The sequence below is a fragment of the Macrobrachium nipponense genome, chromosome 4, assembly GCF_015104395.2.
Source record: "Macrobrachium nipponense isolate FS-2020 chromosome 4, ASM1510439v2, whole genome shotgun sequence".
In the NCBI taxonomy this organism is placed as follows: domain Eukaryota; kingdom Metazoa; phylum Arthropoda; class Malacostraca; order Decapoda; family Palaemonidae; genus Macrobrachium; species Macrobrachium nipponense.
Genome location: NC_061100.1, coordinates 22,256,976 through 22,281,103, shown reverse-complemented (window position 1 = coordinate 22,281,103; position 24,128 = coordinate 22,256,976). Strand labels below are relative to the sequence as shown.

Here is a 24,128-nt window from a genome sequence, read left to right as displayed (position 1 = left end):
TGAAAACAGAGGGGCTAGTATTGGTGGAGAAGTTTTTATGGATTTGGACTTTGCTGATGATATTGCGTTGGTTGCTGATACGTGGCTGGTGCTGGTAGGTATGGTAATGAGGATGGAGACAGAGACACAGTTTTTTGGCTTGAACATCAGCACAAAGAAGAGCGAGATCATGGTTGTGAGTAAGGATGATGATTGGGTGCACATGGAGGATATGACAATCAGACGACAGGAACTCAAGCAAGTTGAGAAGTTTGTTTCCTTGGGAAGTGTGGTAACAGCAGACGGGAGGCAAATTGAAGATATACAAAGAAGAAAACTTGGAGCAGCAAGAGCTTTTGAGGTTCTGAGAAAAAACATTTGGTCAAGGCATGAAATCAGCTTGAGAACTAAGATGAGAATATTCAATGCAGTAGTACTACCAATCCTGATGTATGGCTTGTCCACCTGGGCACTGACCAGAACAGAGGAGAAAAGGTTGGATGCTTTTGAGATGACGCTGCTGAGAAGGATACTTGGCATTAAATGGGATGATTATGTTAGAAATGAAGACATCAGGGTGAGATTGAGGCAAAGGCCAGTCAGTACCAGGTTGAAGAGGGGAAGGCTGAAATGGTTTGGACATGTTGAGAGGATGGATGGGAATAGAGACCCCAAGAGAGCACTGAGAGCAGTACAAATAGGAAGAAGACCGCTGGGTAGACCAAGAATGAGGTGGATAGACATAATTGTCAGGGATCTTGAGGATGAAATCCAAAACTTAGAGGAAGCAAGGGAAATGGCTCGGGATAGAGAGAGATGGAGAGGAACTGTATCAGCCTTATGCCACTGGCCAGTGGCGGGAAGATAAAGTAAGTAAGTAAGTAAAGTACCATCTATATCAGTAAAGAATGTACACATATTACCTTTACGCTGAAAACAGAGGCCTGATTGATAACAATTCACAGCTTAACCAAGCCAGCGAGCTTAAAAATATGCCAATGACGCACTCAAAATGATTCAAGTTTAATTCAAAGAATACATAATAATATACTGCACAGTGCACTTCACATTTCAAATACACAGGAACAAAAATTACTGGAATAAAAAAAAAAAAGTTCTGAAAAAATGTAAAAGTTTCTGTAATTACAATATATTTCAATTATTAGTAAGAGTTTAACCAACCCCTTTCAGTGCTGGCCTGTTAATTTTCCAAAACAATTTTGTACTGTATGAGCTTTACCTGCTGGTAGGCTAAAATAAAAAATCTAAAACATTACTGTACTTTAACAGAAGTGAATATTGGGATCAAAATGAACAAAATTAATATACTGAATAATATACTGAATAAAGGGATACAAAGCCCAACTATTTTACTTATGTTACACAATGCACTGAGGAAGTAGTATATTTATCTACATTCTGTGCTGTACACAGAACAGAGGTTCCACTGAGAAAATGGATAATAACTAACACTGGTAGTTATGTGAAAATGAACCTTGATTTTCCAAGAGGCTTGAAAATTGAAAAAGGCAACTTTGCTTCAATACCTGCAGTTGCTGGGATCTATAAAGAACAAATTGAAAAAACTAATCACTGGGAGAAGCCTATGAGTTACAAATGCAATGGGACTTTGGTTGAACAGCAGAGGTAAAAAAATTGGACTAAAGTGTACGTACACAAATAATTCATAAATCCAACATAAGATCAATAATTCTATACTGTACTAGTAATCCCTGTGACATCAGCACCTGGAGTTGTATCCACTTCCAAGAAGGTATTGATTTGCATTTCTACTGAAAATTAGAAGAGGAACTGCTCAAACTGACAAGAAAAAGCTTAAGCTGGATCTCAGCATTTCATAGAAGACAGAATATCTACCTAACTATTAGGAGAAATGGAACAGCCTTTTTGCAAGGGACTCAAACAACAAATTGTGTTTAAGGCTGCAGAGTTCATCGATGGTTCACAGGTCAGCCTTTATGGTAAGTGACATAATCTGATATGTAACCAAGGACCCAGAATATAGCCTGAGAGGGGCTACTGTAAAGTCCCTAGGGTTGGGACTGTGTTCCAGCCCTCTCTTACATTGCCATCTCTTGTGGTGGTATGAATTCACTATTAGAGAATTATTTACTTCTGAAAGAAGACTAACCAGTCTATTTCTCAGTGATGGTCTAAATTATACATAACAGAAACTACTGCAAAAAGCAATTTTGTTGTAAAGATAAAGAACCCAAAAAGTTGAAGAAATCTAAACATAAGAACATGACCCTTTCAAAGGTAAAACTACATCATCTCTGTAGATCTGAAAACATATATTTTAGTAGTGTGTGTGTGATATACTGTAATGTTTGAATTTATTTATTCATATCTCAGCACTAAGTACAGGTGCAATCCAAAATGATATTGTTAAGATACAATAAAGTTTGTTCATACTTACCTGGCAGATATATATATATAGCTGTATTTTCCGAAGTCCGACAGAATTTGAAAAACTTTCGACACACGCAGTGGGAGTCAGGTGGTTAGTACCCATTCCCACCGCTGGGAGGCGGGTAACAGGAACCATTCCCATTTTCTATTCATATTTTTTATTTCCACTGTCTCCTGAGGGGAGGTGGGTGGGTACTTAAAATATATATATCTGCCAGGTAAGTATGAACAAACTTTATTGTATCATAACAATATCATTTTGTTCACGAAACTTACCTGTCATATATATATATAGCTTAATCCCACCTTTGGTGGTGGGAAGAGACAGAATAGAATTTTTAGGAAACATATACATGCAGATAATTGATATCTTGGTTCCTCACCTGTTAGCATAGCTGACTTCGTGGTTACTGTCACCCAAGTCTGCTTCTGCTTTACTAGAGTTGCCAGCGAGATAGAGACCTATATAGCTGGTGCGCTCTAGATGATCTGTCAACGGGGGCGAGACCACGATGTGACTAGACCATTGACCATACCATGAGGGCAACGAAGTAATAAAAACACCACCTGGCCTAGTCTACCAAAGGAAAGTCCCACTATACTAGACTAAAGGAAGGGAGATCCGCCTCAGGCGGTCGACCCCACAACCAAAAAACACACAATATTAAAAAACTCACCTAACCACTAAAGGATAGGATGAGTGCTACCTCCTGCCCCCAAAACAGTGTCTGCAGCAACGTATGGTCCCAGCGAGTAGCAATGTTCGTATGTTGCTTTCACCTCCTGCAGGTAGTGTGAAGCGAACACCGAATTGCTTCGCCAGTATGTGGCACTCAAAATGTCACTAAGTGCCATATTTTTGTGAAAAGCTACCGAGGTCGCGATCCTCACCTCGTGGGCGTTCACTTTTAAAAGCTTCATATCACTATCACTGCATGTGGCATGAGCTTCCTTAATAGTGTTCCTCAAGAAGAACGTAAGCGCGTTCTTTGACATGGGAAGATCTGGCTTCTTGACAGAGCACCACAAGTTACCAGAAGGGCCTCTGCAGTCCTTAGTCTTTTCTAAATAGAATTTGAGAGCCCTGACAGAGCACAGGACTCTCTCTGGTTCACGTCCCATGATTTCTGTCAAACCCTTGATTTCAAATGTCTTTGGCCAAGGGTTGGAAGGGTTTTCGTTCTTTGCCAAGAACGTAGGGCTCAAAGAACATACAGCATCGTGATCCTTAAACCCAATATGCTTGCTTATAGCCTGGATCTCGCTAACTCTTCGCCATCGCCAGAGCAGTTAGGAAAAGGGGTTTTCTCGTCAGGTTTCTAAGCGAAGGTGAGTGAAGCAGTTCAAATTGGCTGGACATAAGGAACTTAAGAACTAAGTCTAAGTTCCAAGATGGTACTTTTGGTTGAGGAACCTTCAAAGTCTCAAAAGACCTGAGGAGATCATGAAGGTCTCTGTTATTGGCCAAATCCAGCAATCTATGCCTAAAGACTACGGAAAGCACACTCCTGTAGCCCTTTATCGTAGGCACTGCTAATTTAATTTCCTCTCTCAAGTAAAGAAGGAAGTCCGCTATCTGGCTCACAGAGGTTGAGGTGGAGGAAATGCCCTTCTTCCTGCACCAACTTCTGAAAACAGCCCACTTGGATTGGTACACTGCAAGAGAGGAAGGTCTCCTTGCAGTGGTGATCGCCCTTGCCACAGATCTTGAAAAATTATATTGTTATTGTACAATAAAGTTTCATACATACTTACCTGGCAGATATATACGATTGTATGGCCCACCCAGCCTCCCCTCAGGAGACAGGTGGAAGAGAAAATCTGGCTCAAAATGGTAATAGTTCCTATTCCTGCCACCCAGTGGCAGGCGGCGGGATCACCTGACCTACCTGTAGTGTGTGCCGCGAAATTTGAATTTCTGTCTGGGACGACGGAGTCTTTAGCTAAGTATATATCTGCCAGGTAAGTATGTATGAAACTTTATTGTACAATAACAATATCATTTTCATACATTCAACTTCCCTGTCAGATATATACTTAGCTGATTGGCACCTTTGGCGGAGGGCAAGAGACAGCTAATTACTGACCTGATAGGTAAACAACATATGTTGTAGGTAATACAAGTTAATTAACAATACCCTAGTTCCTACCTGTTTAGGCGGAAGATTTCATAGCTTGTGCTTAGAAGTCTGCTTCGCCTCAAAAGCTTCAGCGAGGGTGTGCCCTATGGCTGAGAACTCTTGAAAGGACTGTCAATGGGGTCTTATCCACTTACTCAACAGAACCTAATGGCAATTGTCACTGGAGTCTTATTCACTTACATGACAATATACCTATGCCTCTTGGCATATAAAGGAGTAAAATACTGATCCCGATCACCCGATCCCAACCGTGGATTAGTATATATGATTGAAAGGCGTTATCCCCAAACACCTTTCAAACAACCTAAAAACTTAACACCAACTAATTTTAAAATCACACTATATAAAATACAAGGACAAAAATTAATATTAAGGATCAGTCTTCTCTCCTTTCCCCAGCACTGTATCCGCTGATACATAAGGTCCTAGAGAGAAGCATCTCTCATATGTTACCCTCACATCTTTCAAGTAATGTGAGGCGAACACTGAGTTACATCTCCAATACGTGGCCGCTAAGATGTTCTTCATTGACATGTTCTTGTTGAACGACAATGATGTAGCGACTGCACGTACTTCGTGTGCTTTTACCCTTAAGGTCTTATATGCTTCACTATCACAACTCATGTGGGCTTCAGTTATAATGTTTCTAACAAAAAATGCTAAGGCATTTTTTGACATCGCTCTTTTAGGGTCTTTAACCGCACACCATAAACTTTGATTGCAACCCTGCAACTGCTTCTTCTTCTGCAGGTAAAACTTCAAAGTTCTCACAGGGCATAATGTTCTTTCCATTTCATTCCCAACTAATTGAGAAAGCCCTTTTACTTCGAAAGTCCTAGGCCAAGGTCTTGAGGGGTTTTCATTTTTAGCTAAAAATAAAGGCTTAAAGGACAATACAGCCGAATCCTTCTTAAAACCCACTCTCGAGTCAAGCGCTTGCAGCTCACTCACTCTTTTCGCAGTGGCGAGAGCTATTAAGAAAATGATATTGTTATAATACAATAAAGTTTCATACATACTTACCTGGCAGATATATACTTAGGGACGACGGAGTCTTAGCTAAGTATATATCTGACAGGTAAGTTCATTGTATGAAAATACATTTTCTAGTTAAGTCCCGGAAAGTAGCTTTATCGGGAGGTTCGAATCTCTCAGACATAAGATATTTGAGAACCACATCCAGATTCCAACTAGGGGTGAGAGAAGTTCTTAATTTTGTAGTTTCAAATGATCTAATTAAGTCATGCAGATCTTTGTCATTCTCTATGTTCAGGCCCCTATTCCTGAACACAGCTGATAACAAGCTCCTATAACCTTTAATGGTTGACACTGCCAGATGAGATTCTTCTCGTAAAAACAAAAGAAAATCAGCGATTTCGGTCACAGAGGTATCGGAGGAGGACAGCTTCTTCGCCTTACACCATCTACGGAAAACTTCCCACTTCGATTGGTATATCCGCATGGTTGAGGACCTTCTTGCTCCAGCAATTGCTTTTGCCGCTTTGCGAGAAAAGCCTCTCGCTCTGACCAATCTTTCGATAGTCGAAAGGCAGTCAGAGCGAGAGCGTGGATATTCTTGTGGTACCTCTCGAAGTGGGGTTGTTTGAGCAGATCTGTCCTTTCGGGAAGAGATCTGGGGAAGTCCACTATCCATTCCTGTACCTCTGTGAACCATTCTCTTGCAGGCCAATAAGGAGCGATCAATGTCATCCTCATTCCTTCCAAGGATACGAACTTTCTCATTACTTCCCCCAGCATCTTGAATGGGGGAAACACATAAGCGTCTATGCCCCTCCAATCCATGAGCATGGCATCTATGGATAGGGCTCTGGGATCGTCCCCTAACGAACAAAAGTTCTCCATCCTTCTGGATAGGAATGTTGCAAATAGGTCTACTTGAGGCTTCCCCCAAAGAGACCATAGTTGCTGGCAGACTTGCGAATGAAGGGTCCATTCTGTTGGAAGGACCTGGTTCTTTCTGCTTAATCTGTCCACTCTTATGTTCTTTCCTCCTTGAACGAACCTCGTCAGGAGTCGTATCCCTCTTTCTTCCGTCCAGATCAACAGATCCCTTGCTAGTTGGTAAAGGGAGAAAGAGTGTGTCCCCCCTTGTTTTTTTATATATGCCAGAGCCGTGGTGTTGTCCGAGTTGACTTGGACCACCACGCCTCTGACTTCGTTCTCGAAAAATTGCAGTGCCAAGTGTACTGCTAAGAGTTCCTTTGCATTTATGTGCCAGGCCTTCTGTTCTTCTGTCCAACTGCCTGACACCTCCTTCGTCCCTAGTGTTGCTCCCCACCCCGTGTCCGAAGCGTCTGAGAACAACACTAGGGGAGGGTTCTGAAGAGACAAGGACACTCCTTCGTTCCTTCTCAGCGGTTCTAACCACCATCGTAAGTGGTTTTTGATACTCTCTCCTATGGGAAAGGTATCCAAAAGATCTCCCTTTCTTCTGTTCCAACTCCTTCTTAGATGGAACTGCAAGGGTCTCATGTTCAGCCTCCCTAGAGAGATGAACTGCTCCAGCGAGGAAAGGGTGCCCAGAAGACTGAGCCATTCCCTCGTTGAGCTTCGTTCCTTCTCTAGGAAGACCGAGATTTTTTCCAACCCTTTCGAAATTCTTTCCTGGGATGGATACGCTCGAAAACCCCGAGAATCCATCCGAATCCCCAGATAGACGATAGTCTGACTGGGGATCTTGTGAGATTTCTCGAGGTTTACGAGCAATCCGAGAGATCTGATCAATTGAAGAGTTATCTCTAAGTCCTCCAAGCACTTTTGTTTTGTGTGTGCTCTTATAAGCCAGTCATCTAAGTAAAGAGATAACCTCACCCCCTCTAGATGCAGCCATCTTGCTACATTCCTCATCAACGCTGTAAACACCTGAGGAGCCGTCGAGAGGCCGAAACACAAAGCCCTGAACTGATAAATCCTTCCCTGTACCATGAACCGAAGATATTTCTTCGACGAATGATGCAGGGGGACGTGAAAGTACGCATCTTGTAGGTCGAGGGAGACCATCCAATCTCCTGGACGGAGAGCAGAGAGAACCGAATTGGATGTCTCCATGGAGAACTTTGTCTTCTCCACGAAGCGATTCAATGCACTCACGTCCAGGACCGGCCTCCACCCCCCCGAGGCTTTCGGCACCAAAAATAGGCGATTGTAAAAACCCCGGGAGTGCGAATCCTATACTATCTCGATGGCCTCCTTCTCCAACATTTGCTGAACCAACCCAAGAAGGGTCTCTCTCTTTACAGGGTCTTAGTATCTCGCTGACAGCTCCCTCGGTGTCATCGTCAATGGAGGTCTGTTTTTGAAGGGGATGAGGTATCCTTTCCTTAGAACTTGTAGGGACCAAGAATCTGCTTTCCTTGAAGCCCATGCTTCTGAGAATTTCAGAAGCCTGGCCCCTACTGATGTTTGGAGGACTGGAACCTCATTTAGCGTTCTTCCTCGGAACTCTGATGGAAGATCTTCCTCTTTTCTCTCCTCCTCTCTTCCTTGGGGCTCGGCTAAAAGTTCTACCTCGAAAGGGCTGTTGGGCAGGTCTTGGCTCCCTCTTCGAGACAGAAGCAGCTGGTCTAGGCTTCTTGGCAGAGTGTACCAGCCCTCTGTACTGGAGAGACTGCTTTGGTAAGAAATAAACCAAAGACAGACCTCTTCTTCAATACTCCTGTCCCGAACAGGGATGCCACTTCAGCCGATCCATCCTGCACTGCTTTATCCATACATGCCAAAACACTATGCAAGACTTCTGGTTCCAAAAACTGAGGGTCTTGCGTCTTCTTGGCCAAAGCCCCAAGGGACCAATCTAGGAAGTTAAAAACTTCCAAGACATGGAATATTCCCTTGAGGAGATGGTCCATTTCTGACATTGTCCAGCTTGTTTTGGCCGATGGAAGTGCATGTCTCCTTGCCGAATCCACCAAGGTCGAGAAGACCGCTTCAGCAGATGAGGGAAGAGAAAGTCCCGTAGATTCTCCTGTGCTATACCAAATCCCTCTCCTTCCTGATAGCCTGGAAGGGGGACAGGTAAACACAGTCTTTCCCGCCTCCTCCTTGGTTTTAAGCCAATTTCCGACCGACTGCAAAGCCCTCTTCATTGATATGGTCGGTTGCATCTTCAAGAAAGAGAAAGACTTTGCAGCCTTCGTACTCGAAAATAAAGACCGAGGAGAAGGAGGGGCAGCAGGACTCAGAGACTCTCCAAATTCTTTTAACAAGAGGGCTGTTAATGTCTTATAATCTGTAAGACCTGCCCCCTTGTTTTCTTCAGAGTCCGAGACATCTTCCAATTCTGGTTGAGTTCTATTTGGAGATGAGTGTGCGACCGGAGGACTCCTCTCTCGGGAATGTAAAGGGCTTGTAGCAACACCGACTGCAACCTGACAAGGGCTACGGCCGCCTGTGCGGCACCTTGAGTCCCTGCCAGGAGAAGGCCGATGTTGTTCTTTTACACTAAGGCCTTCCTGACAAGGACGACGGTCGCCTGTGCGACACCTTTCGTCCTTACCAGGAGAAGTCCTTAAATGTCTTTCCCTTTTCCCATGATCAATTCCTTCCCGACAGGGGCTACGATCGCCTGTGCGACACCTAGAGACCCTGTCAGGGGAAAATTGATCTTGAGAAAAATCCCACAGAGGAGCCTCCAAGTCCGCTTCAAATTCCGATAACTCGTCCGAATCATATCCTGGATTGCATAAATCCTTGCGCCTACCTGTCATATGATGGATGTCAGGCGCTCGATATTAGGAAACAGGCTTAGGCTCTTCAGGCGCTTTATGCCTGGCTTCAGGCGCCTCAGGCACTCCAGGCGCTTTGTTTCTTATTTCAGGCGTTCTAGGCGCTTTGCGTCTTGTTTCAGGATCCTCAGGCTTTCCAGGCGCCTTGCGCCTCCATTCAGGCGCTTTGCGCCTTGTTTCAGGCGCCTCAGGCTCTCCAGGCGCTCTACTTCTCCTTTCAGACGCTCCAGGCTCTCCAGGAGTTTTACATTTTCTTTCAGCCGCTTCAGGCTCTTCAGGCGCCTTGCGCCTCATTTCCGGTATTTGAGGAGCTTTACCCCTCATTTCAGGCGCTCCAGGCGCTTTGCGCCTCGCTCCAGAAGTTTCAGGAGCTTCAGCCACTTTGCGCCTTACTTCAGGCGCTTTGCGCCTCATTTCAGGAGTTCGTCCGATTTCGGAAGTTTCAAATTTCCGACTCGATTCAGACGCCTCAGGCGCTTTCCTTCTAGTAGGAGATTTATGTAGATATCTATATGTATCTTCTCGCCTTGACGGCGTTTTGCGCCTGACAGTAGCCTGACGTCTGGCTGGCGCCAGGCTCCTGGCAGGCGCCTCGTCCGAGCTCTCAGAGAGTTCTAAAGGATGGGATCTTTTAATTGGAAGAAATCTATCCTTCCTTCTAGGAGGATCCGATTTAAGAATTCCTACATGTGAAGATATCTGTTTTTGCATATCCTCCAAAATCTTCGTAGATACATCCTTCTTTCCATTCTCCGACGAAGGAGAAGGAGCTTCTGAATAAACCTCCTTCCTTCTTTTTTCCGGAGGATATTCTTCCAGAAATTCTTCAGGGCTTGAATAAAATGATGGAGACTTCCAAGATCTCTTCGAAGGTTTTGACAATCTATCTGAACTCCATCCTTTTTTAGATGATGAATCAGACGAAGAAAAACACTGCTTAAGGACGTCTTTCCAACGACTATCCTTGGCAGCCCGGGACGTAACTACAGGGTCTGCCGAGGGGACGCCTGACCGGTGGGGATTCTCTGAAACCTCCCTGCGGCTTTCGACATTTCTTCTCCACTGGGCTTGGGAGCTTGAAAGAGGTCTAGGCCTGGGAGCGAGACAGAGCCGATCAGACGCACCCTCCACTTCACTGGGAACACTTTCACTGAACTTACCTTCCAGTTCCTTAATTTTTTGCTCCATATGCTTAAGCGAAGCTTTCAGACTCGCAATTTCGGATGTTGAGCTTGCCGAGTCAGATAATCGGGAAGGTAAAGCTGTATGGGAGGAAACAATTGGGTTAGCAATAGGCAATAGTCCGCTAACTGGCTCGTTAGAGACCGACCTACTTACACTTTTGGAAGAAGCTTTTCTAGCCATGTCTCTTTCCAACTTTCTTAAGTAGGAATCAAGCAACTTCCATTCCTCCTCATTCAAATCCTTGCACTCATCACATGTATTCAATTGCGAGCATACATTCCCTCTACAATTTTTACAAGTGGTGTGAGGATCCACCGAAGCTTTCGGTATTCTCACATAACAACTCTCATTCACACACACACTGAACGAAATCGAAACGTCAGACATAATGAGAAATTCCAAAACCAAAATCCAAAAACAGTCCACAATAGCGTATGCCACACCAAAGATCCAATACGTCACCAAATAGCAGTCCAAAAGATCAACGGCGTAATGAAATTCGAAAATCAAGTCAGAAGGAACTAGCAAACGATGTTACTAGTACCAGCGACTGAGAAAATCTGGCTCAAAATGGTAATAGTTCCTATTCCTGCCACCCAGCGGCAGGCGGCGGGATCACCTGACCTACCTGTAGTGTGTGCCGCAAAATTTGAATTTCTGTCGGGGACGACGGAGTCTATAGCTAAGTATATATCTGACAGGGGAAGTTGAATGTATGAAAACCCCTCGCTCTGGCCAACTTCTGGATAGTCTGAACGCAGTCAGACTCAGAGCGGGAAGGTTTTTGTGGTACCTCGGTACCTCTCGAAGTGGGGCTGTTTGAGTAGATCTGTCCTTGGGGGCAGAGTCCTCAGGAAGTCTACCAAGAAGGACATTACCTCTATGAACCAGTCGGTCGCCGGCCAGAAGGGGGCGATTAGGGTCATCCTCACTCCCTCTGATGCCGCGAATTTCCTCATTACCTCCCCGAGTATCTTGAACGGGGGAAAGGCGTACAGGTCTAGTCCCGACCAGTCCCAAAGAAGGGCGTCTACTGCTACTGCTCCTGGGTCCAGAACCGGAGAGCAGTACAGCGGAAGTCTCTTTGTTCTGGAAGTTGCGAATATGTCCACGAGAGGACATCCCCACAACTTCCACAGCCTCTGGCATACGTCCTGATAGAGGGTCCATTCCGTCGGCAGCAGTTGACCTTGCCGACTGAGAAGGTCTGCTCGTACGTTTTCCACTCCTGATACGAATCTCGTCAGGATAGTGACGTCGTGTGCCCTCGCCCACAACAGGATTTCCCTCGCAAGGATGAACAGAGACCAAGAGTGGGTTCCTCCCTGTTTCTTGAGGTATGCCAGGGCTGTGGTGTTGTCCGAGTTGATCTGCACCACCTTGCTGAAGACTTCTTCCTGAAAGAACTGGAGCACAAGATAAATTGCTGCAAGTTCCTTGAGATTTATGTGCCAGGACACCTGTTCCCCTCTCCAGGGGCCTGACACTTCCTTCCCCCCTAGTGTCGCTCCCCACCCCGTGGAAGACGCGTCGGTGAACAACACTAGGTCGGGGCTCTGAAGCTTGAGAGAAAGTCCTTCTGCAAGCTTCCGCGGATCTGACCACCATCTTAGGTGTTCTTTCACCTCTTCCGATAACAACAAGATCACTTCAAGGTCGTTCTCGTGCTTCCAGTTGTTCGACAGGAAGAACCGAAGTGGTCTGAGGTGCAACCTCCCTAGGGAAACAAACTTCTCCAGTGAGGAAATGGTCCCCAGCAGACTCATCCATTCCCTCACCGAGCATGATTCTTTCCCCAGAAAGGCTGACACTTTGCTTAGGCATTGTAGTTGTCGCCCCTGGGACGGAAAAGCCCGGAAAGCCACTGAGTCCATCTGAATCCCCAGATAGACTATGGACTGTGAAGGGGTCACATTTGACTTTTCGAGGTTTACCAGAAGACCCAGGGACTTCGTTAAAGACAAGGTTGTGTGAAGGTCCTCCAGACACCGGTCTTTCGAGGAGGCTCGAATGAGCCAGTCGTCCAGGTAGAGAGATCCTGATCTTCGCAAGATGAAGCCACCTCGCAATGTTCTTCATCAGGAGGGAGAACACCATCGGAGCCGTGCTTAGACCGAAGCAGAGTGCCCTGAATTGGAATACCTTCCCCTTCAGGACAAACCGCAGGTACTTCCTTGATTGGGGATGGATGGGGACGTGAAAATACGCGTCCTGGAGATCTAGTGACACCATCCAATCCCCCGGTCTTAAAGCGCCAAGCACTGACTGAGGCGTCTCCATCATGAACCTCTGCTTGATGACAAAGAGGTTTAGGCTGCTGACATCTAGTACCGGTCGCCATCCTCTCGACTGCTTTGGCACCAGGAACAGTCGGTTGTAAAAACCCGGGGAATCCAGGTCGAAGACCTGATCCACTGCTTGTTTTACGATCATCTGATCGAGCAGATTGTAAAGCACTTGTTGCTTCTCCCCTCGATAAGAGGGTGACATATCCCTGGGTGTCGAAGACAGAGGGGGTGATCTTAGGAATGGGATCCGATAACCTTTCCTTACGATGTCCAAAGACCATTTGTCGGCACCTCTCTCTTCCCAGGCTTGCGCAAACAGCTGAAGCCTGGCTCCTACCGGCAACTGAAGGACTTCCAGATCATTTCTTGCTCTTCAAAAGAGCGGGGGCTCTGCCTCTGGAAGTGCCTCTTCCTCGAGGGGCTGGTCTCGAGGAAGATCCACCTCGAAAGGGCTTCGATTTCTTAGGAATCGAAACTCCTGAAGACGAAGGGCCCGCAGGTCTCCTAGATGATTGGGCGAGTAGATCCTGAGTAGCTTTCTCTTGAAGACTGGTTGCGAGGTCCTTAACCATAGCCTGAGGGAAGAGATGGTCCGAAAAAGGAGCGAAGAGCAACTCTGCCTTTTGAGAGGGAGAGACAGATTTTGCCGTGAAATTACAAAACAGGGATCTCTTCTTTAAGAGTCCTGTGCAAAAATGTGCTGTCAACTCCTCTGAACCATCTCTGACGGCCTTGTCCATGCATGACATTACACTGGACAGCTCCCCAGGCTAATCGAATTGGTACTCCTAGACTTGGCATCCAGCACTCCAAGACACCAATCTAGGAAGTTAAAGACCTCTAATGTTCGAAAGAGGCCTTTAAGGTGGTAGTCCATTTCCGTTGTCGACCAAGATACTTTCGACGAGGACAGGAGGGACCTCCTCGAGGCATCCACAATGCTCGCAAAGTCTCCCTGAGCAGAAGAGGGAAGTCTAATGCCGACGTCCTCTTCCGTCTCGTACCACATGCCGCTTTTCCGCTAAGTCTTGAAGGCGGAAGAGCAAATGAGGTCTTTCCCTGGGCCTTCCTTCTCTCCATCCAGTCGTGGACCTTACGCAACGCCCTCTTAGTCAAAAGGGACTTCTTCATCCTCACAAAGCCCGAGACCTTGTTAGCCTTGGAAGATGAAAGTTGAGAGGGGGGAGAGCGAGGAGCTTCAAGATGAAAAGTGTCCCCGAACTCAGACTGAAGAAGGCGAGTCAAGACCTGGTAGTCTGAAGAGACAGGAGCCAGCGGTTGTTCATCATCAGCTTCAACCGAAGCGTCACTCACTTCCCCTTCTGTTACAGGAGAAGTAGGAGGAAGCATAGCAGATGCTAGACTTTCAGGTCTAAGTTTCAAAGCGGAACGTCGTTGCGAAGTAGAAGGCACAGCGGACTCTTGAGCAGGCAAAGAAGAGACGGGAACACTGTGTGTCTCTTGAAGACGCGAAGAAACTTGAAGAGAATCCTCTAAAACGGGTGGGTGGCGACGAGCTACTACATCCGCGTCCACCTGAGCGTCAGCTGGCGCGAGCCTGGCGTCCACTGGCGCGTGATAGGCATCCACTCGCGCGCGTCTGGCGTCCGCTGACGCGCGCTTGGCGTCTACTGGTGCGCGCTTGGCGTCCACTGGCGCGTGCTCGACGTCTACTGAAGCGTGCTCGGCATCCACTGGCGCGCGCTTGGCGTCCACAGGTGCACTTTTGGTTGTCGCTGGCGCTCGCCTGGCGTCCGACCAAGCGTCAAGATCATGCTGCACTTGCACCGAAGCGTCCAAACACACGTCGCACTCTTGACAGGTAGCAAGCTTACGAGGGGGTAATACCACTTCACGCAAAGAGCGCAAAACAAACTCATCGCGTCCTCTAGAGAGCCGCTGGGGAGCTGCACGAACTCTAGAAGGAGACGAAAAGGGAGAGAGAGACGAGCGAGAAGGAGAGGGAGACTGTCTAGACCTCTTCACTGGCAGCATGTCATCCTTCCTGCGACGACGTGGATGCGTCTCTCTCTTAGAAAGAACATCAGCAAGTTGCTGCTGCAACAAGCGAAGAATCTTCTCGGTAGGAGAAGACTCCCTATCAGGAGAGGGGCTGATCCTGCGAGAAGGCGAGGGGCGGCCTTCTTCCTTCTCACTGGAACCGCCTCTTCATGCACTCTGGAGCGACTGGGGCACTTGAAAGAGTCATCGTCCGATGACGCTTTACTCCTCTTCTGCGGCGGGAAGGCTGCGAAGACGCTGTCAGGCGAAGATCGTCGCTCGGGAGAAAATCCTGGACGTGAAGCGTCCCGAACACAAACGCTCCTTTTCAATGGGCGTGAAACTGACTAAGAGCTCCACCCCTTACGCGGGGAGGAAGCCTCCGACGAAGAAAAGCACTCCTTGAGGAGGCGTGCACGCGCAATCCTTAGCAGTCTGGGTAGCGTCAACAGTAACTGCCGAAGGCACGTCAGATCGGTGGGGGTTCCCCGTAACCCTCCTTCGGCTTTCGACATGCTCTCTCCCTGAAACCTGGGAGTCCAGCAGAGGTCCTGGCCTAGAGGCGAAATGGGGCCGATCTGACGCACCCTCCACTACACAAGGGGCACTTTCACTGCGCTTAGCACCTTCACTTTTGCTTTCTAAAGCAAACACTTTCGATTCTAAATTATGAATTGATTCTAAGATTAAAGTAAGGGCATTAACCCTCCACAGACTGTTTCAGGGCCTGAAGGCAACACTACAGGGTTAGAAGTAGCAACTACAGTAGGAGGGTTAGTAGGAGAAACATTAACTTCCTGACATTTACCTGAAACGCTCCTGGAGGAAGACCTCCTTAACCTATCACGCTCAAGCTTTCGAAGATAGGTCTCATACGCCTTCCACTCAGAATCCGAAAGACATGCACACTCCTTGCAGCGATCCTCATACACACAATCATGCTCCCTGCAACTCTTACACAATGTATGCGGGTCTACTGATGCTTTCAGTAGCCTACCTCTACATTCACTCCTAGTGCAAAACCTGGCGCTAGCCGAACTAGTCCCAGACATCTTAGATTAAAGAGAAATCAAGCCAAAATCAATTAAATCCACAAATAACGTGTGCCTAGCCACCGATCCAAAGTCAAGATAACCAAACAATCAATAAGGATACTTAAGTAGCCAAAGTTTCCTAAATCCAAGACGGAGGTGCTGCAAACAGTTGTTTACAACACCGGCGACAGAAAAAATATGAATAGAAAATGGGAATGGTTCATGATACCCGCTTCCCAGTGGCGAGAATGGGTACTAACCACCTGACTCCCACTGCGTGTGTCGTAAGTTTTTTAAATTCTGTCGGACTTCGGAAAATACAGCTATATATATATATCTGACAGGTAAGTTTCATGAACAAAATATATAGTAATTGGGTATCTAGTCTTAAGCTTAATTAGGGCACAATGAGAAATAATCTAGTACTACATATAATCCCTAGTTCCACGCTGGACGAGTGGTTTTCGAGCTGGGCTGCCAATCCGGTGGTCCCAGGTTCGATTCCCGGCTCGGTCAACGCGGAATCAGAGAAATTTATTTCTGGTGATAGAAGTTCAATTCTCGATATAGTGTGGTTCGGATCCCACAATAAGCTGTAGGTCCCGTTGCTAGGTAACCAATTGGTTCCTAGCCACGTAAAAATATCTAATCCTTCGGGCCAGCCCTAGGAGAGCTGTTAATCAGCTCAGTGGTCTGGTAAAAATGAAATTTTCATTATTAAAATGAAGTTTTATTGTATACTTACCGAACAATTATAGAGCCGTGATTTCCACGAGCGGCAGGATACTAAATTCAAATTTAGCGCGTCGGCGTCGCCAACACTGGTGGTGATGACGTCATCTCCCTCCACTCGCGGGAGAACCAGGTACAACTGCCCAGGTGAATCCAATTCTTTCTGCCCGTCCGTCCACCTAAGGGGAGGAGGGTGGGTATAATCATAATTGTTCGGTAAGTATACAATAAAACTTCATTTTAATAATGAAAATTTCATTTTTATTGTAGTGTCTTACCGAACAATTATAGAGCTGATTACACATTTATGGGAAGGTGGGATTCAGTGGACCACTAGTATTTTTAAATGGTTACATTTATTGCAATACCAGTAAACACTCAAGGTGTCTGTTGTACCTTACCTTGTAAGAGAGCTACAGCAGACTGTTACTGCCTCTGGTCGGTGCTCTTCTTACTATTGTAGAGGAATTGGAATTTGCCCAAAGTTAGCCTCTACAGGAGTGGAATCCTTCCGTAGTTCAAGCGAGTCAAGGCTGACTGACGGAGGATAGTAACAACAAAGATTGCCCTTGCCCTGGGCTAAGACCAGAAATTCAATCATACAAAACATTTGTCACCAACACCAGATTTAAAAACATATATACCCAACCATTGTAAAATCTGACCTAACAGACTGGTGAGTATCCCAGGTACTCAGTACCCCCAGCTTCCCTTGAACTCGACAACCTATTCAAGGTGAAAAGTTAGCATAGAGGTGACGACCCCTGTGCCGTTTCTCCCAACACCATGCCAGAAACCGCCACCGGACCTAACGTTTTACAATTCTCGAAAACCGTTTCTATCTCTTTGAGATAATGACTCGCAAAAACCGAATTCGATCTCCAGAACGTCCTCTGAAGAATCGAAGCTAAAGATAAATTCTTTCTGAATGCTAAAGAAGTTGCCACTGCTCTAACCTCGTGAGCTTTAACTCTCAGAACGGAAAGATTGTCGTTCTCGGACTGCGAGTGAGCTTCCCTGATAAGCTCTCTAATAAAGAACGATATAGCATTCTTAGAAAGAGGACGAGAGGGATTTTGAACCGAGGTCCAGAGCTTAGAAGATTGTCCTCTGATACCCTTAGTGGCAAACAGATACTGCTTAATAGCCTGACTGGACATAAGAGCCTTTCTTCCTCCTCATGTCCAACCAAATCAGATAAGTTCCTTACCACAAAATTCCTCGGCCAAGGATTAGAAGGATTCTCATTTTTGGCTAGAAAGGTCAAAGATACCGAAAATACAGCATTGCCTTGAGAGAAACCGACTCTTTTGTCTATAGCGTGCAATTCGCTGACACGCTTAGCAGAAGCTAGTGCAATAAGAAAGAGTGCCTTCTTAGTCAAGTTCCTGAGTGAAGCCGACTTCAAAGGCTCAAACGGTGGCCCCATGAGGAACTTAAGCACCACATCTAAGTTCCAAGCCACTGTATCTTGCGGGAGCTTAGTGGTTTCGAAAGACCTAATGAGGTCCGACAGATCTGAATTGGAGGAAATATCCAAACCTCGATGTCGAAAAACCGAAGAGAGCATGGCTCTATATCCTCTGATCGTCGAAGGAGCAGTTTCTTAGAGCTCCTAAGAAATAGAAGAAAATCTGCTATTTCTGTTAAAGAGGTCGCAGAAGTAGAGACTTTAGCACTTCTACACCACTCTCTGAAGATTCTCCACTTCCCTTGATAGAGTTTGTTAGAAGACTCTCTCCTACAACGAGCGATAGCTTCTGCAGCTCTTCTTGAAAATCCTTTCGCTCTGACAAGATTCCGGACAGTCTGAACCCCCCTGTCAGAGCTAGAGCGGACAAGTTTTGGTGGAACCTCTTGAAGTGAGGTTGTTTGAGAAGCCACTTCTCTGGAGGAAGAAGTCTGGGGAAGTCTACTAACAACTGGAGAAGGTCCGGGAACCACTCTTTCCTGGGCCAAAAGGGAGCGATTAACGTTACATTGCTGTGCGACATGAACTTGTTCAGCACCTCTCTTATTAGACCGAACGGAGGGAATGCATAAGCTTCCAGACCCGACCAATCCAACAGCATTGCGTCCACCGACCAAGCTAGAGGATCTGGGACTGGAGAACAAAAGAGAGGAAGACGGTTGTTCCTCGATGTCGCGAACAGGTCTATTGACGGTCGTCCCCAAAGGCGCCAAAGTTTCTGACAAATCTTGTTGTCCAAAGTCCACTCCAGAGGTAACACTTGCTGTTGACGACTTAACTCGTCCGCCAGGACGTTCATCTTTCCCGGAACAAATCTCGGGACTAGCTGAACCTTCGCTTCGTTTGACCACAGGAGGAGATCCTTGGCTACTTCGTACAGAGAGAAAGACTGAGTCCCCCCCTGTTTCCGCACGTACGAGAGAGCCGTGGAGTTGTCGGAATGCACTGCCACTACTCGGCCTTCTACTAAGCTCCGGAAACTGTCTGAGCCCTAAGAAAATTGCTAACAGTTCCTTTACATTTATGTGGAACTTCTTCTCCTTCTCCGACCAAGCTCCTGAAGTCCGTTGATTTCCCAGTAGGGCTCCCCAACCTGTGTCCGATGCGTCGGAAAAGAACTGTAGGTTCGGGAGGATGGGTCGTAAATCTAACCCTTCTTCCAACCTTGCTCGAGAGAGCCACCACCTTAGGTCCTCTTTTATTTGATCTGTGACAGGAAAGGTAATCGAGTCTGGTTGTGTCTTCCTGCACCAAGAGGCTCTCAGGAAAAACTGCAGAGGTCTCATGTGCAGTCTTCCCAACGTCACAAATTTCTCCACTGACGTCAATTTGCCCAGGAGCCTCATCCATGATTGGCAGAAACTTACCTTTTTGTCCAAGAACTCCTGAACTGTCTCCAGACAGCCTTGAACCCTCTTCGGGGACAGAAAAGCCCGAAAAACTTGAGCATTCAGAATCATCCCCAAATAAAGGATGCTCTGAGATGGAACCAACTGGGACTTCTGTTTGTTGACCAGAATTCCTAACTTTCTGGCAAGATCCAGAGTTGTTCCAAGGTCCTTCATGCACCGACTCTCTGATTCCGACCGGAGAAGCCAATCGTCCAGATAGAGGGAGATTCTTACTCCTAATATGTGTAGCCAGCTTCCTATCGGGGATAGAACCCTGGTGAAAACTTGAGGAGCGGTCGCTAGTCCGAAGCAAAGCGCCCGAAACTGAAACACCTTGCCTTCGAACATGAACCTCAGGTACTTCCGAGATTCGCGATGTATCGGAATGTGAAAATAAGCGTCTTGCATGTCCAGAGAGACCATCCAATCCCCGTCTGATGGACTCCAGAACCGACCGAGTGGTCTCCATATGAAATTTTGTTTTCTGGACATGCAAGTTCAGGCGCTCACATCCAAAACCGGCCTCCAGCCCCCTGATGACTTGGGAACTACAAAAAGGCGATTGTAAAAGCCTGGAGGAAAATCCCCTTCTATCTGTTCTATCGCTTCTTTGAGAACAAGCGCTTCCACTTCTGCGGCTAGCGCCAGAAATTTGTCTGAGCCCGGAGAGTATGCCTGGAATGGAATTGGCACAGGTGAGAGCGAGGGAGGTGAAACGAGAGGAATACGATAGCCGAACTTGAGTACTTGCACTACCCAGGCTTCTGCTCCTCTGTTTTCCCATTCCTCCCAAAACAGAGCCAGCCTGGCTCCCACTGGTGCATGAAGAACCGAGCTTTCATTTGGAAGGTTTGTTAACCTTGGCCGAGGCCTTAGACTGAGGTCGCAAATTCGATTCGGCGCCAAAGAAGCGCTTGGGTTTTCTCCCTCGAAAAGGCGCTTGGGCCAGAGGAGAAACCGAAGGAACAGTCTCCACAGGAGCTTTAGGTCTCTTAGTAGACTGTGCCAGTAAAATCCGAAGTAGATTTCTTATCTAGCGCAGACGAAATTGACAACACTACATCGTCTGGAAAGAGGTTATCTTTCACAAAAGGAGCAAACAAGAGAGCAGACTTCTGTTGGGACGTAACCCTTTTAGAAGCAAAGGAGCACCAAAGTTGCCTTTTCTTAAGGGTACCAAAGGCGATGAGCGAAGCTAACTCATCACATCCATCCCTAATGGATTTGTCCGCACAGGACAGAACACCAATCCAATCCTCCGCTAACTCCTGGGAAAGAGAAGGACAGTCTTCGATCTTGGCCGCTAAAGCGCCAATAGTCCAATCAAGGAAGCTAAAGACTTCCAAAAGTTTAAATTGATTCTTTACAACGTGGTCCAACTCAGGCGCTGTAAAGAAAACTTTCGCTGCGGCGAAAGCAGATCTTCTAGAGGAGTCTATTAAACTGGAGAAGTCTCCCTGGGAGGAGGCAAAAACTCCCAGAGAAGGAGCTTCCCCAGTTACATAAAACCTATACCTCTTACGAAGCAACTTAGAGGGAGGGTAAGCAAAAAGAGCCTTCCCTAAGTCTCTTTTCATAGACATCCATTTCTCCGTCTCTTTCAACGAATGTCTAACCGCTTTAGATAGAACAAGTTTTGGGAGGAGAGGGTCTGAAGTTTTCCTCCTCATCAAAAAAGTCGAAGTTGGGGAGCGCGGAGCCGCTTTCTCAAAATAATCTGGATAAGATACCAGAAGAAATCTAAGGAGACGTGAATAACACGAGAGGTGATGTGAATCCTCCTCCTCTACTTCTTCTTCATTCTCCGATACCGCCGAAGAAGTAGACGGAACTACAACCGGATCTGAAGGTTTCGAACCACCCTTGGACTCATTCATCCAGTTGGTTAACATCTCTAACTGCTTGCGCAAAGGCGCCAGAGACGAATCAAAAACAGTTAACGTAGGCTTGGAAGAGCCTAAATGTTCAGCAGGAGGCGGAAAAACTACTTGCGCCTCGCTCGGAGCCGCCGAAATTCGAGGCGAAACAGGCGCATCAGGCGTAACAGACGAAAAAGCGCCTAAAGAAACACCCTTAGAACTGCTAGCTACAGCGCTAAAACCACAATCTCTACTAGTAGATGGAGCCGAAAAAGGCACAGATTGAGGCGACAAACGAGCCGCTAACGTCCGCGGCGCAACCCTACTCTCAGGCTCCTTATACCGCTTGACTGGAGGAGGCGAAGAATCGGCGCCTGAACGCCTCTTTAAGGGACGCGAAACGGGCGAATCTCGCCAAGAGCGCCGCGCGACCGGAGACGAATCGCTTGAATCATTCGAAAGGCGTCTGACCGCAACACCTTTCCAACGCTTAACCGAGCCCTGTTGAGGCGCAACAGGCTCAACAAGAGAGGCGCCTGTCTGTGGGCAAATCCCGATCGACTCCCTTGGACTTCCGGTATGTCTTCTCCCCGGTGCGGGGAGCTGGACAGTGACCTTTGTCTAGGAGACGTGTCAGGACAGACAGACGCACCCTCAACTACACTCTTACCTGAGGTCGCTTTCTCCAAAAACGTCTTAACTGAATTACCAAGTTGCAAAACCGTATTCGCTAGTACCGAAAATTTCTGATCTAACCTCGATTCCAGACTGGCAATGGTGTCGGAAGAAACTACACGGGAAGCCGGAGAAGTGGGATTAGTAGGAGGAATAGGAGGTGTAGTTAAAGGAGACATAACAATTTGAGGAGAAACAGAAGGAACAGATGCATCGCAAGACGAAGCAGAGCTAAGTCTACTTTCCCTAAGCGCTGCTTTTCTAATTCTGTCTTTAGCTAATTTCTCCGAGTATGAACTAAAAAACTTCCATTGAGAATCAGTCCAATCACTACACTCGTTACATGTTCGATCTGCTGAACAAACCTGTCCCCTACACTTAACACATTTAGTGTGAGAATCATATTCTAACTTGGATAATCTAGTTTTACATCCTGAGATGCAAAACCTAACTCCCGACGGACTAGAATCCGACATGGCAACGCCTAAATAAAAAGCAAAATAACAACAACGCCAAAAAAGAGTACTTCACCAATTCCGAAGATCAATTCCACCAGAAAAAAAGCGAAGCAAAGTCATCCAACCGCACCGACCACCGATGTTCACCGGACGCCGGCAGGAAAAGAATTGAATTCACCTGGGCAGTTGTACCTGGTTCTCCCGCGAGTGGAGGGAGATGACGTCATCACCACCAGTGTTGGCGACGCCGACGCGCTAAATTTGAATTTAGTATCCTGCCGCTCGTGGAAATCACGGCTCTATAATTGTTCGGTAAGACACTACAATAAAACTAAGATATACTTAACATATAATCCCTATTGACATAATGCATGTACTAATAGTAAATCAGTCACTAAAAATCATATCTGATAAAAATAAATATCCTATATGGTAATTTTATAAAACAGATAAAATAGATCAATCATATGCCATATATCACATAAATGTGTGCCACATGTGATGTAAATAAATAAAACCACTCTGTCACCTTTATTCTCCCCAACTAAGCTTTAATTCTCCCAACATCTCCAATGGGCATTTAATGAGGTATGAAAACTTGTCCACCCTATTTGTGTGTGTTTTATAAATGAAGTTGATCTCACTGAGCATATACGTAATTCAATTTTTTTGTAACCAGACACGTATTAATAAAGAATAAATTTAACACATGTACTAGAAGTAAATGTTACTATGACAGCCTTTTGCAGGTTAAAGCACTTACCTTTGTGCTCTTTTAGATGCTTATTTATACACAAAAAGGAGAGAAAAGTATACTCATTACCTATAAGCCACAGGATCTGCAGGATGAAAGATATTGAGCAAACGTTTGCAGAGCCTCGGGGGAATAAGGTCTGGAAATTCGCCATCTGCATTTTTGGTGCGTAAGGCTAGAAAGACGGCGAGTGGGGATCCAAGGCAAAAGAAGTTTTCAATCTGAAACCAGCCAAGGAAACTGCAATTAAAGTTTGAATTTCAGTCAGTGAGCGAACTAAGCAATAAAATTTGGGTCTACTGAAGTTCTTTATAAAAGCAAATTTAATACCAGTAAGGATAATCTCCCAAGATACTTTGATACTGTATACTTCTGGTACCAAAGGTGATGGGCCACTGGAGGCCAGCAATCAATCTTTCCATCTTGAATCATTTTGTCAGGAAGACAAGGTTCACAATGGGGAGACTGCGGACGGTGTTGGCAGCAGCGAGGGACAACGACTTTTTACTGTCAATAGACCTGAAGGATGCTTACTTCCAGATTCCTATTTACCCTTCATCCAGAAAGGTGTACTGACAGCGCTACCCCTCTACGAGGGTGAAGACTCAAGTATGAGAGTTTAGACACCCTCATTCCACTTCCATCACTGATCTATCTTGTGTGGTGCCTATTCCTGGCCCAGATCCTAAGAGACTTCCAACATCAGTTACACATTTTCCTCCCTAACAGTATTCATACAAAATCTGGTACCTGAGTCCTGGCATATTCGTCCCTTCCTTCTTCTGAGATGGATATAGTTAGATGCTGATCACACTTGTTCTTTCCCACCGTTATCCCTACATTAAGGGGTCGGTTGCCTGATACGCCTTCTCCACTGCCTTCTATCAAAGGCATCATCCTCCACCAAACATCTCTCCATATCTTCTATCACTTTATCTCATCATCTAATCCTCTGTCTCCCTCTCAATCTTCTTCTTCTAAC

The 24,128-nt window shown here is 46.2% G+C and overlaps 1 protein-coding gene across 4 annotated transcripts in view; it reads right to left on the bottom strand.

The window, feature by feature from the left end:
* LOC135210770 (phospholipase DDHD1-like) overlaps positions 1 to 24,128 on the bottom strand; it is a 108,720-nt gene that overhangs the window by 43,409 nt on the left and 41,183 nt on the right. For all 4 annotated transcript variants that reach the window (XR_010313574.1, XM_064243622.1, XM_064243620.1 and 1 more), the window contains exon 8: positions 23,216 to 23,367. Coding sequence is in view for 3 of the 4 variants with exons in the window: in XM_064243622.1 (XP_064099692.1) it covers positions 23,216 to 23,367 (152 nt within the window). In the remaining variant the exon portion in view is untranslated. The remainder of the gene's footprint in view (positions 1 to 23,215; positions 23,368 to 24,128) is intronic.